The sequence below is a fragment of the Chrysoperla carnea genome, chromosome X, assembly GCF_905475395.1.
Source record: "Chrysoperla carnea chromosome X, inChrCarn1.1, whole genome shotgun sequence".
Taxonomy (NCBI): Eukaryota; Metazoa; Arthropoda; class Insecta; order Neuroptera; family Chrysopidae; genus Chrysoperla; species Chrysoperla carnea.
The window spans coordinates 25,999,869-26,019,378 of NC_058342.1; the positions used below are offsets into that span (position 1 = coordinate 25,999,869).

At 30.4% G+C, this 19,510-nt stretch overlaps 3 protein-coding genes across 3 annotated transcripts in view; all 3 read right to left on the bottom strand.

Annotated features, from left to right (window-relative positions):
- Positions 1-7,293, bottom strand: part of LOC123303025 (semaphorin-1A-like) — a 196,323-nt gene extending 189,030 nt beyond the window's left edge. Inside the window, exon 1 of the mRNA XM_044886119.1 lies at positions 7,280-7,293. Coding sequence (XP_044742054.1) covers positions 7,280-7,293 — 14 coding nt within the window. The remainder of the gene's footprint in view (positions 1-7,279) is intronic.
- Positions 7,294-9,139: 1,846 nt separating this feature from the next.
- On the bottom strand, positions 9,140-11,766 carry LOC123303026 (zinc finger protein OZF-like). The gene is made up of 2 exons (XM_044886120.1): positions 11,295-11,766; positions 9,140-9,189 (listed from the first exon to the last, which is right to left on the bottom strand). Exons 1-2 carry the CDS (start codon positions 11,764-11,766, stop codon positions 9,140-9,142), a joined length of 522 nt encoding a protein of 173 aa, XP_044742055.1.
- A 1,584-nt stretch (positions 11,767-13,350) lies between these two features.
- On the bottom strand, positions 13,351-18,644 carry LOC123302496 (signal recognition particle subunit SRP72). The gene is made up of 9 exons (XM_044885438.1): positions 18,305-18,644; positions 17,592-17,968; positions 16,694-16,887; positions 15,419-15,890; positions 14,577-14,738; positions 14,357-14,515; positions 14,088-14,242; positions 13,814-14,017; positions 13,351-13,524 (listed from the first exon to the last, which is right to left on the bottom strand). The coding sequence occupies exons 1-9, from the start codon at positions 18,414-18,416 to the stop codon at positions 13,410-13,412; spliced, it is 1,950 nt and encodes a 649-aa protein (XP_044741373.1). The 5' UTR covers positions 18,417-18,644; the 3' UTR covers positions 13,351-13,409.
- Positions 18,645-19,510: the final 866 nt, after the last annotated feature.

Below are 19,510 nucleotides of genomic sequence, written 5' to 3' on the forward strand. Positions count from 1 at the left end.
TACTTGAAATAAAATTGTTAAATAATTGTTGAAAAAATAATTTAAAAAAACAGACTTATACAGATACATCAGACTTAACGCCCCTCCCTCTCCCCCCTAAAATTTTCAGAATTGATTTAAATTTATTTAAACTCCGTATAAAAAAATCAATCAATTATTATTTGCCTTTGTGCTCGCACATCCTTAAATTAAACAAGCGAAAATAAACAATTGACTGAGTTAATTGTTAAAATACCATGTATAGACAGTGTTGATTTCTTTATCACATTACACATACTTACATGTCACACACATATAACTGATATACCCATATGATACATACTATACAATTTGCGCATAATTTGCGCTCTCACGGGTAAATAGTGATGTTTACGAAAAAATGTTTCAAATAGAAGTTGTTTATTTTTTTATAAGAAACATTTTTTACATTTACCCAAGACCCAAGATCCAATTGCAGTGTCGCCAACTTTCAACTCTAAGGCCCACTAAACAGGCGATACAAAATCACTAAAATGCAATAACAACTAGAGTGCAATAATATTGCCAGAAATGATATTAAAATATTAAATTATTTAAATTATTTTCCCACTAAAGGTAGAAAAATAGTAGAAAAAAACCACTAGTTTTAGTGGTAAAACTACTAAGTTGACAACACTGCCCAATTGGCCTATGCTGCTCATTTACTAACTCGACCTCAATTTTACATCCTAAGCACGCTATTAAAATTTCAACTTGATATCTCTTTTCGTTTTTGAGTTATCGTGATGACAGACAACAGACAGACAGACAACCGGAAATGGACTAATTAGGTGATTTTATGAACACATATTCCAAAATTTTGTTCATAGCAACAATATTTTAAAGCGTTACAAACTTGGGACTAAACATAGCCTTGGTATATTTCATATACATGGTATAAAAATAGAATTATAAATAATTATAGTAAATTTCACTTGTTCGAAAAAACAATCTTTCACTGCATATTTTATAAAATATAAATGGTATTATCATGACAAAATAACAAGAATAATATATTATAAAATGCGGACACAGCAGATAAAATAAAACTTCGCTTACATAACTATGCAACACTAATAAATCTAAGAAATTTAACGCAATGTTTAATTGCGTTACAAACAAAACAATTTTATATTACAAAAATATAAAATAAACTTAATAATAATCATTCTGAGATTTAATTATTATTATTATAATAATGTTTTCTTGTTATATAAACAATACAGTTAAACCTGGGTGTTTAAGATCTGGATTATTGAGAAAACTGTATAAACAACTCCGGATCTAGGGGGAAGCAAACCGGTGCACTCTGCCACGGAAATCATACTTGAACCTCGATAATGAATTTCAAATATAAGTTTCAAAGGGACACATTTTATTCTGGCATCGAATTCGTTCTAAGTTTTCAGGTTCAATTAAAACCTCACTCTGATTCATAACTGACAAGCATTAGATGGAACGCTTTAAATTAAAAAGTTGCTTTTTATAAATACGCAAAAATTATTTCTTTGAAACAATTTTTTGTAAACCGAATAGTTTTTTAGACAGTAATTGATAACAAAAATTTAGCGTTTTGTGCGCTTGTTCATTCAATTTGAACAAAAATGGTTTTTATAAAAAAACAAATCACTTATTAATTATTATTACTTATTGTTGTTGTTAACATTTAATCATGCACACGATATTTACATCATGGTCTATTCGACTATATTTTGATATAATATGTCACATACAGGCGTAAACTAAATATTGACAAATATCTTGTCTAGCAATCTTAATTAAAGAGAATTGAAAAAAAAAAACTCGAACAAGGACTTGAACCCGGACTTCTTGGATTCATGTCAAGCACCCTACCATATGGGCTATTCGAGTTCTAGACATGAATGCAATTTAAAAAAAAAATTCATTGAGTTGAAAAAATTGCTTTCGTGTCTAGAACTCGAATAGCCCAATTAGTAGGGTGCTTGACATGAATCCAAGAAGTCCGGGTCCGAGTCTTGGTTCGAGTGTATTTTTTTCAATTCTCTTTTATCACTTTTATTAAATTTATTATAAATTTCAAAAAGTGCCTAGATTTCGCTCAAACAATTATGCGAAATAACAATTTTGATACGAAAAAACAATTTTGGGCAAAACTTTTCAGTCTGTTTTGCCAAAACTGTAAGGTTTGCGGAAAAATTTCTTGAACAAAAAATATTAGTTTTTAACCCCCCAACTAAAAAAAGGGGTGTTATAAGTTTGATCGCTATGTGTGTGTCTGTCTGTTTGTGGCATTGTAGGGCCTAATCGGGTGACCCGATTTAAATTGGGTGAAGATCTTCAAAATGCTTTAAAGAAAAAGGTAATTCAATGGAGAGCGTTCTTATATATGTTTCAAGCGCGAGTTTAGGGTTCTGTACTCGAAAACTTTGCCGGGGGCTTTTAAAATTTTGCGTAAGATGTGTGTCTACACACTCAGTATTTTTCGATTGAATTATTTTTATATGTTTTAAAAGCTATTTTTCGAGTTTCAAGTATACGTTAACTTAAAAAAGCACCCTTCGCTTAAATACATAGATTCCAATGGTGTTTTTTCAGTGTGTTATTTTATTTATAAATTCTAATTAATTTTTCCATACAATCTCTGTTTTCGGAATAGCCCTGGTTTTATTGAGTCCCGACTCCCGATTATCAAAATTACTGTATATCATATTTTAAGGATTTTCCGCCTCAAATTTTTGCCACTCCAACTCGCCCCCCCCCCTGGATCGGACACTGCATAAATGGCAGCCATTATTATATTTGTGAATTTCTTAATAATTTATCATAATAATTTATCTCTAACGCTGCAGAGTTAAATAAAGTACACCATTATTTAATTTTTGTCCCGGTTAAAAAAACGTAGAACCGGGGCTTTTTTTCATATAGTTTCGATGAATCGATTGATACAATATCAATATGCATCGTTACAAATGATGTCAGTTAACCAATCCACTTCATAATTTTCGTAATAATATAATTATATATCTATATTTGAAACAAAATAAAACATAATTTCATTTTTTTTATAAAAATAATTAGAATGAATCGTCGCCATTATGTCTAGTTAAACATTATTTTATAAAAGAAATAAATATCTACATAATTTGATCATATGTAACAATCATGATTAATTAAATCATTTTGTAGTGTATCACTCACAGCGACTACTTGTAACATTCATGTTACAAAAATCCTTGTACTTTGTAATTATAATTCAAATTATATTTTGTAAGGCTTGTGGGTAGAAGGTATATTACACGAAATAACATCAATTAGCAAATGCCCTTTTTAAAAATTGAATGTAAATGAGAAGGCGTATCTATATCGGCTAGTCAGCTTCAAAATTCTGCATAGCCGAAGAAAAAGTTTTTAGTCTTAGGTTAGGTTAGGTTAAAGTGGTTGTCCTGGGGTGGGACACATTTAGGCCATAGGGTTCGTTGTGATACCGTAAAAGGGTTGGCCCATCCTCGGCCACTACTCCATGAACCATTTGAAGCTGTTTAAGAACAGCAGGAGGGCTTTGACGTCGACTGATTTTAGTTCGGAGAGGTCGTCTCAAGTAAGTCCATCACCTCATGACAAGAGCTGGGCAGTGACAGAGAAGATGAGACATTGTCTCCTTCTCGTCACCACTGTGACAGCTCCTGCAGTAGTCGTGATATACTGCCAGACCTAAGCGTTCAGCATGCTTGCCGCCCAGCCAGTGTCCTGTGATAGCCGCAACAACTTTGCGAACAGAGGCCCTTGGAAATGACCCAAACCAAAAAAAACTGTGTATTCTATGCACAAAACACAATATATTTTCCGAAATAGAATATCTTTACGGCCATATGTTGAGCAGAAAAATATCAGAAAGAAATTGTTACTTTTTGACCCTTAAAGGTCGCAACTAGTACCAAATGACGTATTTTGTTTAAATTCTAATTTTTTGGCTATTAACTTTTTTCGTCCGACGCGCCGTTTTCCTTAAAAAGACAAAAAACATCAATCCAATGAAACTTGCTGCTCAAAATCATAAATTTTAACAATGAAGCTCGTGGTATACAAATTTTTTTGGCCTCTTTAAATTTCTGACGTAAAAAGAGTATAGTTGTCCCATCTAATTGATTCAGATAGAAATACTCCTTAAGGGGATTAAAATTTGTTTGGATGGATTTACACACGACCTAAACATATTTTGTAGGTTTACAAAATATACAACGATTGCATTGAGAGAATAAATTTATAAAAAATTCATAAATATTTATGTATTAGTATTATTTTTGCTATCACATTTTATGTGATTTGAAATAAATTATAATTCAAGGTTTTTCCAATGGTATAAACGAACTATTCTATAAACTAAGCTCTTATTTAATAATCCTACCACTACCAACCAGTTCACTTCAATTTATTTATTTTATTTTATTATTTTTTATACATTTTATTCTAATTGTAGTGATGGTCTGAATCAATCTGATTCAAGAACACTAAAATTTAAAAAAACCTCGACAAATTTTTCAGGTACTGAACAATAAACTCGCACTTGAAACATATCTAAGATGACTCTCAATTAACTTATCTTTTTCCTTAAAGCTTTTTCTAAACTGAACCGATTTTGAAGATCATCGCCCATTTTTTAGTTTTTTCGGGTACGGAACCCTAAACTCGCGCTTTTCTTTTTGGAAAGCGACGTAAGATAATGATTTTTTTTTGCATAAACAGAATCTGTGATAAATTTTTTTCATGATGAAAACTTTCTTGAAGCTCAATGACCGATTAATTTTTGTATAATAGGTTATTATCGTTAGTCAAAAATAAATCATGAAATTTGAAAAAAGTTAAAATTTATGTAAAAATATACTTAAATATTCTGATTTCGAGTCATTAAAGCACTTTTTTCTTTTAAAATGAAAATTAAAAATCGAAATTTTTAAACTGTATATCACATGACCTTAAACACGGGTAAGCCCTACTGTGATGTCATAGCGGTATGAGTCATAGACCATCAGTTAGTTCAGTGTAGACAGCTGGGTATAATATATACATAGATAATCAGTATTTATATTTATTATAATCAGATGTCTATGAATATATCTGTCAAACTTATTTGTGTTATTTCGTGAAATGATACCGATATTACGTCATCAAATTGGATGCCCGCGTTTTTGACAGTTTAAAAAAAGTTTAAAATTTAATTTAAGTTTTGGCAAGAAAGCGTGTGTTTTTTTCCGAAATAAATTTTTGGTGGCTTTTTATTAGCAAAATCAACATTTTGAAGTACTTTTTCAAAAATAGTGGAATACCCCATTAACATTATTGTGAGTTCTTCCACAAGGTACTGTGTCAAAAATCACAATTTTAAAATGAAATTATTCACAATTTTGCCTCGCAAAGAGGCGCCAAAACTGAGTTTATTGTGTTCAAGGTACTTTGAACTATCATTTACAACAAAAAATAATGAACATTCACTTGCTCAAACAGCCGAACTACTTTAGAAATTTTTTGTAGCTTTTGATGAATCGATTCATTTGAATAAATTCTTGAATCAAAATTGTTCGTTCAGTCCAACATGATAATTTAAATGAATGTATTATTACATTTAATTAAACGTAATAACTAATAATATTGCTCGATATTCTTGTTTAGAAATTTATTAAATATATAACACCCAAAGGCGATCTGTCACCTGTGAGACTGTGTGGTAGATCTTATGTGTCCAAATTTTATGATTTAATAGGTACTTGGCCCAAGGGGAGACAAAACAGGAACTTTTTATTTAGAAGGGGGCAAATCAGAAATCTTTGGCATAAAAATTTCATAAATTCAACAGTATTTGGTACCTATACTTGGCAAATAAATCAATGACAAATTCAGATTCAAAGAGGAAGGTAGCTGCTCTTAACAGTAGGCCCATGACCGGCAAATATCTGAGGCATAGATTTAAGAAATTAATCCCGGATATCAACTCAACAAACCTCTTCACTTAATCTAAGGCTATATTTTCGGGGGAAATATGATAAAAAATTAGAACATACACTTGATTAATTGTTTATAATAAATTCATCGAATTTTGAGAGATGAGTGTGGAAATGTTATTGTTTAGATTCTATGAATTTTCATTATGTAAAAATAGTAAAGATATTTTACCTACTTAGATTATGTTATCAATATTTGTAGGATTGATTACACAAGTCTGTAAAAATTTTTTTTTCAATTGCATGCGATATTTTAAGGACGTTCATGCGTCAACCTGTTTTGCTATGTGCGTTCATAGGGAAACAGTATGTAAATTTTAAAGAATTTTAAATTAATAGAAAATAGAAAATTTTTTTGAAATTCTATTAAAAGTTTAAATATTTATTAACTGGTAAAAGTTTCAAGTATGGTTATCGATATAATTTTTGAAAAATATCGATTTATATTTTTCATTTAGTCCCATGTTAAAAATTACTTTTAGTCATTTTTTAAACTTTAAAAAAATTTAAATTAATTCGATAACAGGTTATTTTTCCTGTCTTAAATCATAGAAAATCATTTAAATTATCGCATTATCATATTGTTTTTTATTTCTCTACTAATATTGTTGACGCATGAACGTCCTTAAGTAAATTATATATTTATTATTAAGTTGTTGAATCCAAAAATAATATCTATTTCTTTCCATCACGTCAAATTGTCTAACGAAACTCATTTAAATACAAAAACTTTTCAAAACTCTTCCAAAACAAATTAATATGCACTAAAAAGTAAAAAAGTAACGATAATATAATGTAGTTACAATTATTGTTATTTTTGGAGTCGGTGTCAGCCAAGGAAACAACTGTAATGCATATTATTAAGGTTTCAAAATTTTCACAAATCACCTCAAAAATGGATTATAATAATGGGCTTATTTGGCCCATAGCAATGGCCAAACTTTCTAGCGCCAAGAAGTTAGATGTAGATTTTTATATATGGACCTTCTTGAACATTAAAAAAAAAAAAAACTGACCCGATAGGTTGAGGTACTTAAAAATTGGTCATTTTGTACTTTTTTCATCTAAAATGATTCGTCTATTAACTCTAAAAAATTAAAAGCTAAACATATTTTGTGTAAGTATTTCATTGACGATACGTAGGCTAAACTAATATGCGAATATTTTAAAGTATTTAACAAATGAATTTTAAACAAACTAAATTTAAAAATTACTTTAAATGTTTTTTTAAATATCCGAATAGACTCTTCAATCATTAAATTAATTGAAACCCACATACTTACTGCCTTGTTGCCATTGTTATTCAAAATAATTGCATAATCATGCAGCCCAAATAGATTTTAAAGTTGTCTCTAAATGATCAACTATCAGTCCATTTAGACATTATGAATCGTTTGATATCTACACACAGTAGCGAATTAGGCCGCCCTAAGCACGGTTTGATATGCTTTGTGAGGGAGTGATTTTTATTACTTTTGTGAGAGAGTGATTTTTGGTATCTTAATCTAATAGAACCTGGATGACCGAGGTATTTTTTAATTAAAAAGACACAAATTTTATCACTAATATAAGAACCGTTTAAAACTCCACACAAACACCAATTTGAATCACCCGGTAATGTACTTTATTTCGTTAACTACGATATACACCAATAGATGTCAGGAAGAGTCATATTGTGCAGTGCATGTTTCAGTTTTTCATGAAAAGACGGATAAAATGCTTTTTTTTTAAATGAAACCTAGTTAGATCGACTTTTTGCCCTAAAAAAACCCTGCATACTCATTTTCATGAAAATCGTTCCGGGGGGGGGGGTTAGTTTAAGGATCTATCACTGTCAGAGACGTACCTAACCTCCATTTTTGGGGGTTTTAATCAGTTTTCTTACAAATGACAAAAAAACTATGCATTAAATAGAAAGTTCTGGCTGAAGTATTTGTGGGCATTTTAATTTTTTTTTTTCGACTTTCTGGTTTCAAAATTGACCGAGACATGAAAATTTTAAAATAAATGTAAAAATTATTCCGTATTAAAATTAACAACTTTTATTTGAATCATTCTTTCGTAAACATCACTGTTTACACGTGAGGGCGCAACTTAGGCAAAAACATTGATGTCCATTTTCTCCAAAATTGTAAAAAAAATGTATTAATTTTTTTATAAGGAATAACTTTTGTTCTATCTCTAACGATTTACAAAGATGGATACTTTTTTATTTGATTGAATGAGGCAAAAAATTCTATATTAAAATTTTCATATCTCGGTCATTTTGAAGTTAGAAAGTCGAAAAAAAATCAAAAATGTTCACAAATACTTCAGCTAAAACTTTGAACTTTTTTTCCTATTTAATGCATAGTTTTTTTGTCATTTGTAAGAAAACTGATTAAAACCCCAAAAAATGGAGGTTAGGTACGTCTCTGACAGTGACAGGTCGAAGTTTTTACAACCCAATGACAACTGTGGAAAACTTCAAAGATGCATTAATTTTTTTCTTTTAAATATTTAGTTTAATTGTACTATACTATTTAGTGCGATTTTTTTCAAAAAATTTGATTATTCTAGAAGAGGCACGCGTTTTTTCGCATATTCCGTCCTCGAAGCAGGCGGGTAAAGTCTAGTTATATAAATGATATGACACTTAACTTAAATAAACATATTTAAAAATAAATTAAAAATAATGTAAATGATTAGATACAACACCTCTTTTGCTACAAATTAGATAAGACATTATTTGTTTTTTTATAAATAAATAAATAAATAATCTTATATAGTTATTATGTGTAAATATTATTTATTTATTTTTAAGATTTTTCTTCAGTTTATGTAATAATATTACTTCTCTTTAGTTAAACTTTCCCCCGAAAATATAGACTTATGTACTGTATCGAAGGTTAACTGAAAGGGGTGAGGATGTGTTATACATTTCATGATCTCTGGATCACAATTTATAGGGTTTTAGGCTGAAATTCAGTAGGTAGAATTGCGTACAAGACGGGATAATGTTGCCTCATTTCAGGGGATTCCCAGGGGAAAACTCGAATTTTTAGACATTTTTATGGTTATGCAAATCTGTACAGTACCTTTTTTGATACCATACAAGATGTTTTTTCGAGGTTTTTATGGCTTTGTACACCTTCAAAGTCCCTTCAATCTGAGCTAGAGGGAGAATCAACTGATAAAGGTTTCCTTCGTCCCACTAACAGAGGTAATTCAGTGCCAAAGTGTTGAGACCTCAGCATGAGTTCCAGTTATCCAAGTTCCACTGTATTAATAAAAATTCCTTTTTATTTCAATTTCAACACCTTCTAACAAGAAGAAATATTAAATGAGAGGGAAATATGAAATTGGTGATGGAGCCCTGCTGCTCATGAGTTTTTTTATTATGGTAAGATAAACAAGAAACCATAAATTCATTCTCTACGATTAATAATCTTAAGTGTACATTCATATACTGAGACATGGATATAACGAGGAAAGTGCAAGTCAGGGAATCTGCTCCCCTCTCCTTCATGTAACCTGGATTTATCATCGATTTAGTTAATTAATTATATATTGACTATATTTGCTTATGCAAAAATATTGTTGAATTCAAATACTCCTTTTAAGAAAAAGGAAACTAAATTTTTACCCTAATTTGGACCCTCACGGGGAAAAAAAGCTATTTATGAAAAAATTTTTCAAACAAAAGTTGTTTACTTTTTTATACGAAACAATTTTTACTGTTAAACTTTTGTTCTTTCTTCTGCGATTTGTAAGACCTAATGGATCCATGTTGACCATTGACGAACTCTAATGCACTTCTCTGAGTCCGGAGCACGATATAAAAAAAATTGAGATCAATATCTCTTTTCGTTTTTGAGTTACCGTGTTGACAACAAACGAGAATGTACTAATTAAGTTATTTTTATAAATACCTGCATCAAAATTTTGTTTCTAGCATCAATATATCTAATCGTTACAAACTTGGGATTAAACTTAATATATAGATATATTTTATATATAAAGTACAAAAAATAAACAAAAAAATAATTTTTAATAACAAGTTTTTAGAGCGCCCAGACGATAAAAGAAGAAAAAAGGAATAGTAGAAAAAGAAATTTATAGGAAAAGGCCCCCCACATGAAAACACAAAGTGCAAATTCAGTGAGATCATTTAAAAATTTATAAAATGGAAATTCAAATTTTTATACGGACGTGACATCAAAGTACGGGCTTGTCAAATTTGTTAACATACTGTATGATATTAATTACTTACATTTTGTATGGTATTACATTGAGTTATATTATTCTACGGCTTTTTATTAGAAAACTTAATAATAAGGTGTGTAAATTCTGTGTTGTAAATTCATTTTGTTTAAAGTGTAAATTATACATTGAACTGTTACCAATTGACAGATCACGTACTTATTCGTCATCAACAGAGAGCGCCAAAAAAACTGCGTTTAAATAATTCAAAATTATTATCTATTTTTAATATGTTTTTACACTTTTACACTTAATTACAGCATTTTTAAACAGTATTTATATTTTTTACTCTGTTATAACGGTGTAAACAATGAATTAAAAATATAAAAAAAATACATGAATATTCCCTATTTCGTGGTGAGTAATGAAATTTTTATTACAGATATCTCATTTAAATTGTTTTTCTCCAGTGTGAATCCTTCCGTATATGCCGAAGTAAATCATATCGACTAGTAAATATTTTGTTACAAATGTCACAAGGAATTGGTTTTTCTCCGACATGAACTAGTTTATGGTTAATTAAAGAACTTTTCCTAGCAAATGTGTTATTACAGATGTCACAAGGAAATGGTTTTTCTCCACGATGAACTCGTTTATGTTTAATTAAAGAACTTTTCCTAGCAAATGTTTTATTACAAATGTCACAAGGAAATGGTTTTTCTCCGACATGAATTCGTTTATGTTTAACAAAACTATGTTTAGCAACAAATCTTTTTTTACAAATATCACAAGAAAATCGTTTTTCTCCACGATGAACTCGTTTATGTACAACTAAAGAACTTTTCTCAGTAAATAATTTATTACAAATGTCACAAGGAAATGGTTTTTCTCCGACATGAATTCGTTTATGTTTAACAAAACTATGTTCAGCAACAAATCTTTTTTTACAAATATCACAAGAAAATCGTTTTTCTCCACGATAAACTCGTTTATGTTTAATTAAAGAACTTTTCCTAGCAAATGTTTTATTACAAATGTCACAAGGAAATGGTTTTTCTCCGACATGAATTCGTTTATGTTTAACAAAACTATGTTTAGCAACAAATCTTTTTTTACAAATATCACAAGAAAATCGTTTTTCTCTACGATGAACTCGTTTATGTACAACTAAAGAACTTTTCTCAGTAAATAATTTATTACAAATACCACAAGAAAATGGTTTTGCTCCACCATGAACTCGTTTATGGTTAATTAAAGAACTTTTCCTAGCAAATGTTTTATTACAAATATCACAAGAAAATTGTTTTTCTCCAGTGTGAATCCTTTTATGTTTAACAAGTTTCGTGCGCTCCAATTTGTCCGTGCCTAACTGCTCATCAACATGAAATCGTTTATATTCCGTTGTATCTTCATCTTCAAGAATTTCAGCTATAGTTTCTTCTGGTGATTCGTCCTTAATAATTAATTCTGTGTGCAGTTGTTGTTTTTCAAGTTGCATGTTTTCCCAGAGTTCTGTACCAAACTGTTTAACTTGTTCAGTCAATTCTTTTTCCTCCAAAATTTCAATTTTAATTAGTTGAGGTTCCATTTTAAGTTCATCATCATTTTTAATTATTAAATCTGTATTCAGTTCTTTTTCAGATTTAATATTTTCTTCACTTATCAATGAAGAATTATTTATATTATTAATTAAAGTATTTGCCATTTTATTATTATTTCGTTCAAATTTATTTACTTGACAACATAACCATTATTCTCATTATTGACATATAAACAACCAGTGGACCAGTGCTGCCATCATGGATGGTGGATAATAAAAAATATTTCTATTCGCTTCGTGCATGAGTTTTATTTCAGGAAGCTACTAAGTAATTACACACAACTTTATTATTTAAAATAATTATATGGATGGACATATAAGTCTACGGATTGCGTATATGTTTTACATTGAAAATTTAATACTATTTTCTAACAAATTTAAATAAGTAATTATATTTATTTATATTTAATAAATATTATTTTTGCAATTTCGTCCCTTATTTTCACAATTTCTAATGCAACAAGTTTAATTCAACAAGTTCAATAATTATAATTTGACATTTACTAAACCATTTATATGTAAACAAGCAAAAATTAGTCATATCAAGTTTAATTCAACAAGTTCAATAATTATAATTTGACATTTACTAAACCATTTATACGTAAACAAGCAAAAATTAGTCATATTTAAATAAACCGCATGATTTATTGCAAATTTTACAACAAAGTTACAGTTGATTTAGCTGTTCCTCCACCTACTATGCCCCCTGCCAATAGACAAAAAGTGGTCACGGTTAGTAGATGAGATGAGCTTTTCCTGCGGTATTTCAAAAACTATCCGCTCAATCATTTTCAATCATCCATCTTTTGGACAAAATTACCAAAATTTTGTGATTTTCTCGATTTTTTCAAAGGAAAATTGCTAATAATTTGCAAAATTATTTAATTTTCCGATTTGGGTAAAAATCGTTTTCTAGAGTTATTTTGGTCCTAAAAAAAGAAAAAATCGAAGGAAGATTCAAAAAACGAAGTTCATTTGGGAATTAGATGACTGTTTTCCGTGATACCTCCTGAATAGTTGCGAAATATCAACTTTTGTACATCCAATCCAAAAGTGAAAAACTTTTTTTGGATAAAATTACCCTACATATCAAGTTTCACCAAATTCTGAAGAATAATTTTGGTAGGGCGGAGGGGTTAGTTAAGAAAATTACAAATTATCCTTAAGAAAAATCAGCAAAATGTATAAGAATAATATTTTGTTGACTTCCGAGTTGAGACATGATTATTGAAATAAATACCACGATTCTCTATATAAATTTTATTTCGAGTATCGTGATAGTTAACCAGCAATATTATTTTCTCTCCGATTTGTATAAAAGTTATTTCTGTTAGTTAAAGTTTGTTCTTTTAGTTTGGATAAAACTTTTTATCATAAAAGTTATGGTCATTCTGGTCCAAAAAATACAAAAATCGGGTCCCTTTATTGATTGGGCAAATTATTTGTGAGAAATTAACTAAAATCGTATATGAGGGTCGATATTCTCTGCCCCTCGCTGTATAAATGCAGGAGAAATAATTAATACATTTTTATTTTTTAAATATTTTTTTAATCAATCAATTCAATGTGTTCAATAATACAAATAATTTTTATTTTTAATTTAACGAAAAAAAAAAACTTAAGAGAAACAATTAACGACGGCGCTTTTTCTTTTTATGGTCACCAGACGATTTTTGATGTGATACATGTTGTTGTGGTGTTTCAGCTTTTGTATTTTCACCTGCTCCGGAATAACTTGAAAAATCACTGAAAAAAACAAAAAATTTTCTTATAAAAGTTGTTAGTCTAGATTTCTGCGTTGCCTTTGGTCCGGATAAAATCTTGAAATTTTATTCATATACTTATTTGTAAATAAGTATTTTCAGCACCAGGAGACATCCATGCCTCCAAGTGACAAGTTTTTCTCAAAGAAGGTACATAGACCTACAGTTCTAGATCCTAGAGACGTAATTGTTAATTTTAAAACGTTCAAACTTAAACTTATTAACATAATCTTCGATTTTCTAATATAAAAGATTTGGAGAGATAAACTTACTAAGCTTCAGATGCGTTAGTTGCAGATCCTTGAGATCCCTTAATAATATCTTTAGCACGTCGATCCCTTTTCTTACGGAAACCGGTACGCTCATATTTCGGTAGCCATCTTTCTGGATCCGGTGTTTCACCTTCTACATAATCTTTTGGTAATTTACCACGACGCTTCTTCTTATTTTTTTTGGCATACGGATCACGTGGAGTTCTAAAATAAATAATTTTTTTGACAAAATTGCGTTTATTTTCGGAAAATAACAATCAAAATTGTTTCTTACGTTGGTGGAGAATCAGCTGATGTTTGTGGTCGTGTAGATCTATTTGATTTCAGACCCATCATCCAGTTGGCTGATTCTAAATCGTCAACATCAAGACCTTTTGTATTTATGGGTGGAAGACGGTCACTAAGATCTTTAGCTTTTGGTGATTTAATCTGAAAAATTTAATATCGTGAATAAATTTTCTAAATTCGCAAATGATTCTCGATTTTTCAGTACAATTTATTATTATATTTATCCTTCTTTTGGACTTATTTATCAATCCTTACCTGAGCATAAGCCATAACTAATTGAGCAATAATTTGACGACTATCTGGATGTAAGAGTAAAATTTCCTCCAGACATTTAGCAGCTGCCTCAGGTTCTTCATTACGCATATGAAAATCAGCAGCCTCACGATACATTTTCTCTAAACCAGGCTTACCCGACTAAAATAATATTTTAAAATTAAACACAACTAATATAAATTAAAATATCTTGAAAACTTACCCTATTTTTACGATACCAATCAACAGTTTCGTCTAAGAATTTCGATGCTTTATCTGACATTTCTTTGCCTACGTACAGAGTTACGATTGTACTTACAACTCCTGGTAAATATTTATCATCACCAAGTTTTAATAGAATTTCGAGTGCTTCATCGCGATTTTCCTGAAAAAAATATTAGCTTTTATAAAGAAAAATTTTCTGAAGAGCTCTTCTCTCAGCAACTATGAAACTGAGCTAACTTTTTTAATTATTTTCAAGGATAAAATCATGTTTTTTTGAATTTTCGGAATGTACATATATTAAATATATTCTCTGAAAATATCAAGTTGATTCGAGAAATATTCATGAGATAAAGGCACCAAATAAAAAGAAATTTTAATTTTAATTTTATTACTTGTATTCATCTATGGACTAAAGAAATTGGATTTTTTCATTTTGGATAATCCAAATCAGAGATATGGTGCTCACCACCGGATAACTTCTTTTTAGAGGACCTCCAGAAGATCGCCTACAGGAGCAGTACCATATCAAATTTATGAATTCGGACAACGAAAACGTATTTCCAAAAAAAAAAATCATAAAAAACGTGGATATAACCCCTTAAAACTAAATTTAAAAAATCAAATTAGTTAGCTAGACCGATTTTGATTGCTTGGGCAATCCTTTTCAGTAGCATTAAACTCTTAAAACTAAGATAAAAAAATCAAAATTTTTCGATCTAGCTATGTAATAATAATTTTTTATAGATTAAGCTACATATTTTTTTTGTGGGTCCTGAAGGGGATATATTTTAACAAAATACAGCCCACAGAAATGCTCATTTTAATTTGGATGATACTTACTTTCATTAAAGCAATTTGCGCAGCAAACAAATGAATTTGTAAGAAATTCTTTGGATCTTTTTCAGCATATTTCAATAATCCATCAATAGCATCTTGATCACTACCTTCACGCATTTTACCCAATGTCATACCTAACATGGCAGTGAACTCCATATCTGGGTACTTTTTCAACAAAGCATCACAATGTGTCTTGTAATTACCGATTGCGTTAATTACATTAAATAAACAATTATTGGCAGCAATTGTTTTACGTTGTGCTTTTGTTAATTTTAATTCGACACCTTCACTTGTCGCAATCTTTAATTTCTTCTTTGAATCAAACACATTATGCGTACTGTTGATCACGACACAATTGTTAGCTGCTACGGCGAGTAAGGTCACATCGTCTGGTTTATGTTTGAGCACACGTTGGTATAATGATTGAGCTTCGCCTTCACGTCCTTGCATTTGAAGGCAATATCCTAATTGTACTCTAAAAAAATATTAAAAAGAACTCATGAGCAACATAGTTTCTATTATTTATTAAACGCTTTTTACAAAAATGAGGTTTATGTTTTTAAAAAGATGAAATATATGCATAAAACAAGAGTTCATTGCTAAAATACCCTGTAGAAAAAATGCTGAATGTCAGTAATAATTTGCGCCCTCACGGATAAAAAGTGACGTTACAAAAAAATGTGTCATACTAAAGTTGTTATATTTTTTATAAAGAACATGTTTCATATTTAAATTTTTGTCCTACGGATCTAAAACCCAATCGACCGATGTTGCTCATTTACAAAATCAACCTCATTTTTTAGTTCTGAGTACGCTATAAAAATTTAAGCTTGATATCTCTTTACGTTTTTGAGTTATCGTGTTGACAGACAACCGTAAATGGAATAATTACGTAATTTTATGAACACCTATACCAAAAATTTGCTCATGGCATCAATATTTTTAAGTGTTGAGTCATAAACTTGAGTCTAAACTTAGTATACCTTGGTATATATTTCATATATACAGGATATAAAAAGTGGAAAGCGGGGATCGATTTAGGACGGAGCTAGCTACTTATACCTAAAAACTTTAAGCGGCCCCCACTAAAAGTTGGTCTCAGAACTTCCGAATTCTAAATCCGGCCTTGTTGCGAAGGAAGACTGGAGACAGGTGGGCAAAGCCTTAACAATCGAAAAAAAAAAGCATGGTATTTCGACATAAAAAAAGGGGAGAAGGAGGTCTGGGAAGTTGATAACCCCAAAAGAAATTTCGACCTTGATAATTGGAAATTCTTACCTAATTATTGCTAGTTCATCTTCAATCTCTTCTTCAGTTTCTTCATCGTCTAATAGTTGTTCCATACATAATTTTTCACATTTACGAAGAACTTTTTCAGCTTCAGAAAAATTCTCTTCGGCAACTAATCGACAAGCTTTATTGTAACATAACTCATATGTATCATCTCGTAATTCCGGAACTTTAATATTTTTCTACAAAAATAAAAAAAAATCATTACATAACCAACTAGCTGATACAAACGCCCCTTTCACCTGAGCCTATCATTCCCATAGCAAGTTCTTTCGTAATTTATCGAATCAAGGAATGGCAATGACAAACCCATCTTGATTATTGAGACTTTGCGCAGGACATATAACAGGCCAAACTGTATATAAAATAGCTAGGACATTCAACTGTGCTCGCCTGAAACTTACTACAGCATAATTAAAAAGGGTGTTGGGACTACCACCTTCATTACATGGAGATCTCTGATGATCTCTTTTGTAAGGACTGTATGGTGGACGATGAAACTTCCATACATGTTATTTGCATCTGCAGGAATCTGCAAGGCGTCAGATTCAAAATGTTTCGGCCCGAAACCTTGGATCTATCATTCCTGGGAAAGATCCCGGCGGAGAAGTTATGGCGTTTCTGCATGGCGTCTGGTCTCAACAGAAACCAATACCTACATCTATTTAAAATAGCATCTCTTACCCGGAGAGGTCTCGCCCTCTGGTGACAGGTTTGTTCCAAAGGAGTGGCACAGAGGATTACTTGTTCTAGTTCCTAGCGACCCATTTGCGGTGCCTCTTATTTTATTATTATAATTAACTAACTTTATTACTATTAACAATGGGCTACTTTCAAGAAGGGTACAGAAGATTAAAAACATTGATAAAAAAAAAGCTTAACTTACAGATCCTTTAGTCGCAACAAGACCGGCTATTACAGCACCCAAATTAGTTTCACGTTCATCCTGATAATCGTCATGGGAATTTTTAATCACATCTTGATACACCTTCTTACAATCATCATATCGCTCTAAACGATATAAAATTTGTGCTTTAAGCTCTGGAACACGCTTATCATCTTTAGCACCTGGATTCTCTAATATTTTAATTGCTTCTTCCGGTTTATTTAAACGGTAATAGCAATACGCTTGTTCAAATATGCAGTTATCCGTTTGTTTTGCATGCGTAATTGCATTTATTGCTTCGTTAAATTTACCCAAATGAATAAATGATATTATCTTGCATTGTAATGCTTTTAATTCTTCGGGGGCAATATGCAAAACTGAAACAAAGGAAGTATTTCATTTGATGTAATAATAATAATACGAAGTGTCAATTGACACCATCCACGGGCCAATCCGTTAGCCACGGATACCCTGGAAACTCGACCCATAAAAGGCTTGATCAACCAGTGTTTCAGTGAATGAATGCAACCACAGAGAAAAACTATTAATTTTTTTCTCAAAAAAGTATCATATTCTGTTCACGCTAATAATCTACTCCAAATTATCTTAACGTGAGACTTACGCTAAACACACGATAGTGTGCCTATATCATTTTCTTACAAATAATTATTTCAAATAGTCTTAAACCAAAAAAATTAAAAACATAACCTTACTTCTATTACATGTTTTCAAAGTTTTCTCATAATCTCCCATAATAATTAAACGATTTAATTCAGAATATAATGCTGGAAGGCTAGGAGCCTGTTGAGTATTCGGAGGTGGCATTTTGTTACAGAAATTTTCGAAGACAACGTTCGTCCAAAAAATAAAATTCACTTTATTTCTAAATTATATATAATTCCATGAAAATCACTTTATTTATTAGATTTGTGTAAATTTATTATTTTGTTTTGTCTTTAATTACGGGAATATTTTGAACGAATGTTAATTTTTTTTTTAAATTCAATTATGACAGTTTTATTTTACAATATGGATTATGGAATTATAAAACCTCATTTTCGACTATTATGATACACGCAGTATCTCTATGGATACACGTCACAGGTCACTATACAGTTGCTTATTAACCATAGACTTGTATACAAATAAAATAGACTGACAATGCTACAATAAAAAATTTACTCCGCAATCAAGTCTACCGCCATAGTAGATTTTTTTTTTTAAATAACACAGGTCTGCAAAAAAAAAAATTTTTTTTCAGCTGCATGAGATATTTTTACTAAATTATATGTTTTAAAATGCGCTGATTTCAGAAGCGGTGGCCATTTTTTTCTATCACGCAAGGTTTTTTTGCAAATTCAAACACAAAAAATTGGTAAGCACTCATTTATTAAAAATTATACAGTAGTCTGCCAGCATGTTGACATCCCATCTTTCTTGGTACCGTCTCTCGATATCGCGGACGAAACCTGGTGAAACCGCTCTCCCTGTTCTTCACTGTAAGCTCCCAGGTTTTGAGGAAATTATTCTATGTGGGAGTGTAAAAAATGGACATTCAGGCTTATCTTGCAGCCTTGAGCTTCGTATGCTGCTTGTTGAACAATGGTTTTGTAGTCAGGATCCTTAGTATTTCCCAAAAACTTTCTCACTACATACAAAAATTTTGACGGTATTAAAGCAGGCGTATTGCCAAAATATGTTACATACATACATGATTTTTGGACTATTCAAGTAGATGCTGAATCCAACATTTGCAAGCACGATAATAACCAATGTTATATTATATTCAAGCCAATCGACATATCTCGGAAACTATACGTTCAATCGTAAAATATATCTTATTTTTGTATTTTTTGGATCAACCCTATAAACCGAATTTTACTAAATTCCGACAAAATTTATGATTTTTTTATTTCTGA